Consider the following 3,511-nt stretch of genomic DNA (forward strand, 5'->3'; position numbering starts at 1 on the left):
CCCACCACGAGGGGTGAAAACTACCCCGAGAGCGAGCGCGTGGGGTGTCCGGCGGCTCGGCACCGTGCCGAGCCGAACCGAGCGCGTCCGAAGCGAGCGCAGTGCCCGAGACACACCAGGTCCCGTACGGCACGACGACGACGGCGCACCGTCCGGCACAGTCCACTCAGAGATACGACCCATGCTGGACCATCGTCGCTCTGGTCCACGCCGCCGGCATCAGCCAACCACAAGTATCCAACCTCGTGCCCGTCGTCACATCGCGATCGTCACAATAAACGTGATAACAAATTAATTTAAATATCGTTCCGCTTTTTTTCCCCCTTTTTACCTTTTTCGTCGAATATATTTTTTAAACGACTTAAAAAAAGAAAAGAGGGAAAACAAAGAAATTATCACGAGTAAGGGATTGCAATTTTTCAACGGGTACAACGACGATAAGAAAGAAGAAGAAGAAGAAGAAGAAGAAGAAGAAGAAGAAGAAGAGGAACAAGAAGAAGAAGAAGAAGAAGAAGAAGAAGAAGAAGAAGAAGAAGAAGAAGAAGTGGAGGTTAAAAAAAGATAAACGAAAGGATTTTGTTGTTAATCCAGGAAACAAGTGAAATCGGTGTGATCGTATTTGACGTTTGTTATTACGAAAATAAAAGAAAAGTTTCGTACGATAGAGAAAAAGGAGGAAGAGGAGGAGGAGGAGGAGGAGGAGGAGGAGGAGGAGGAGCAAGAGGAGAAGGAGGAGAAGGAAGAGGAAGAAGAAAAGGACAGGAAGAAGGAAAAGAAGAAAAGGACTGCTCGAGAGAGAGAGGAAGAGAAAGAAAAAGAGAAAGAGAAAGAGAGAGAGAAAAAGAGAGAAAGAGAGAGAGAGAAAGAGAGAGAGAGAGAGAAAGAAAGAAAGAGTAGCAGCAATAGTAACAGCAGCTGTTGTGTAGTAGTAGAAGAAGTAGTAGAAGTAGTAATATAGTAGTAGTAGTTAGTAAGTGGTGTTACCGCGCTCGCGAGTGCGGCGGAAGAGGTGCCGCCGACACCTCGACGCGTCTCGACACCTGCGGATCGTTTTCGGTCAGTCGTCTTCCTTCTCCTCACTCCGGTCACGTTCGTTGTGTGAGACCGTTTCTCTCTCTCTCTCTCTCCCTCTCTCTCTCTCTCTCTCTCTCTCTGCCTGTCTGTCTCTGTCTATCTATCTATCTGTCTGTCTGTCTGTCTGTCTGTCCATTTATCTATCTGTCTCAATTTATCACAAAAGTATTATACAAGTATTATTTTCGTGTACGAAGAAACGAGCTAAGAGAGAGAGAGAGACTCGTTCTCTCTCTCTCTATCTATCTATCTATCTATCTATTTATCTATCTATCTATCCATCTATCTATCCATCTATCTATCTATCTCTATTTTTCTCTACCTATCTATCTATCTATCTATCTATCTATCTACCCATCTCTCTCACACACTCGTGTCACTGATGTGGTGGTGTGTCGTATTTTCTCGCGAGCGAGAGACTGCGAAAAACGCGATCGAGGAACATGAGGGACACGAGCCGTTACGAGTATATTACTAGTTGACAACGACGACGAAGAGGAAGACGAAGAAGACGACGACGAAAACGACGACGGCGACGATCACAACGACAACGACGAGGACGACGACGACGACGACGACGACGTCGACGACGAAGGCCGTGGCGGCGACGACGACGACGACGGCGACGACGACGACGACGGCGGCGGCGACGGCGACGGCTGCGGGCTGCGGCGGCAGCGAGGCAATATTGTTGACGTCGACAATCAGAACGACATTGTTAGCGGACGAAATTGTTCGACAACGTAAACAAACGCACACGTATATAGGGAAATAAAAGAAAGAAAGAAAGAGATAGAGATAGAGAGAGAGAAAGAAAGAACAAATAGATTTTGTTACTGGACGGACGAAGAAGAAGAAGAAGAAGAAGAAGAAGAAATTGTTCGCCGGACAAAATTAGTGTTATTGTTTTCGTTGCTCTACGTGTGGAAGAGGTGGTGAAGCTGGAGGAAGAGGAGTTGGGGGAGGAGGAGGAGGAGAAAGAGAGTGAGAGAGATAGAAAGAGAAAGAGATTTTCGGACGATACACTGATAATAATAAATAGAAAGAGAAGAAAAAATAACGACGATAACGACAACGACGACGGTAACAACAATAACAACAACAACAACAACAACTAGACAGCTACTAAATGGACATGAGATTTTCATTGGTAGGAAGAGGAGGTGAGGGTTAAACGTTACCGATAATAACAATAACAACAAGTAGACAAACGGAGGACGTTGAAACGTGAAGTGTCTCTACGAGGACTTTCCCCCTCCCCTTTTACATACTCCCTTCTCTTCTCCCTTTTCTTCTTATTCTTATTCTTCATATTGTTCTTCTTATTCCTCTTCTTTCGATTCTTCGTCAACTAAACGCTCATTCGTTATCGTTGTCCTTTTTTTTTTTCCTTCTTCTTTTCTCTCTCCCTCCCCTTTTATCATACTCGTCGAAAGAGAAAAGTGAGGAGAGAAAGAGAGGAGGAGGAGAAGAAGAAGAAGAAGAGGAGGAGGAGGAGGAGGAGGAGGAGGAGGAGGAAGGACAACATCCTCTTCCTCGTCGTCGTCGTCCAATCCGTCGTTCGTCCCTCCTCGGTCCTCACTGAGGAAACCACCTTGGAAGTGCAACACGGATCCGGACGAGGAACGACGACGTCGGCACCATGAGGATCAAAATGCCCGCGGTCAGGATCGCGCAAGGTGAGTCCCCCCTTCCTGTGTCTTCTTTCTCTCTAGTTCTTTTTCTTTTTTTTTTTTTCTTCTTTCGATTTTTTTCGTTCTCTTTTTTCTTCATTTTTTCCTTTTTTTTTATTTATTTATTTATTTATTCATTTTTTTCATTCTCATATTATCCTTACGAAATTACTTTTACGAATACTTCGCAGTTTGATAATTTTCTCTCTTATTCTGCCGTCGCCACTTTGCGATTGTTTCCTTGCCATTACTTTTTCTCTTTGTTTATGTCCTTCTCTTTCTCTTTCTCTCTCTCTCTTTCTCTTTCTTATTTTTTTGCTCTAAGTAAAAACGAAATAAAAAACGTAAACAGTGAACGATAAAAATTCTCTTAAGTAGAATTATTTAAATAATTTTGACGAAAATTACGTAGGTTTATTTATTTCACGACGATCTTTTTTACGTAGGAACGATTTCGTTCGAAAGAAAAAAGAAAAGAAAAAAAAAAAGAGGAAAAAAGGAACAAAGTAAAGGGAAAAAAGAAAAAATGTTGGCAAACAATTCCGAATATCACGAGTAAAATAATCAAGAAACGTTGTCCACGTGCTTTCACCATTTTGCCCGCCTTTTCTCTCGTAATCAAGAGATCCTCGTATAAAAAGTTTAGAAACAAGATAACTTGATTAATCCAAAGATTAAAGGGTATGGTATATTCGTTTCGTTCGGATAAGATTAAAATCGTCGTAAAAAAATAAAAGTACAATGATGTCTCGAACAATCGAAAA

At 42.7% G+C, this 3,511-nt stretch overlaps 1 protein-coding gene across 1 annotated transcript in view; it reads left to right on the forward strand.

The window, feature by feature from the left end:
- Window positions 1-763: 763 nt before the first annotated feature.
- The window catches only part of LOC124954328 (rho GTPase-activating protein gacU), a 34,082-nt gene continuing 31,334 nt past the window's right edge, over window positions 764-3,511 (forward strand). Inside the window, exon 1 of the mRNA XM_047507109.1 lies at window positions 764-2,753. Within this exon, the coding sequence (XP_047363065.1) occupies window positions 2,717-2,753 (37 nt within the window). The 5' untranslated portion in view covers window positions 764-2,716. The remainder of the gene's footprint in view (window positions 2,754-3,511) is intronic.

This window comes from Vespa velutina, chromosome 15 (assembly GCF_912470025.1).
Source record: "Vespa velutina chromosome 15, iVesVel2.1, whole genome shotgun sequence".
Classification (NCBI taxonomy): Eukaryota; Metazoa; Arthropoda; class Insecta; order Hymenoptera; family Vespidae; genus Vespa; species Vespa velutina.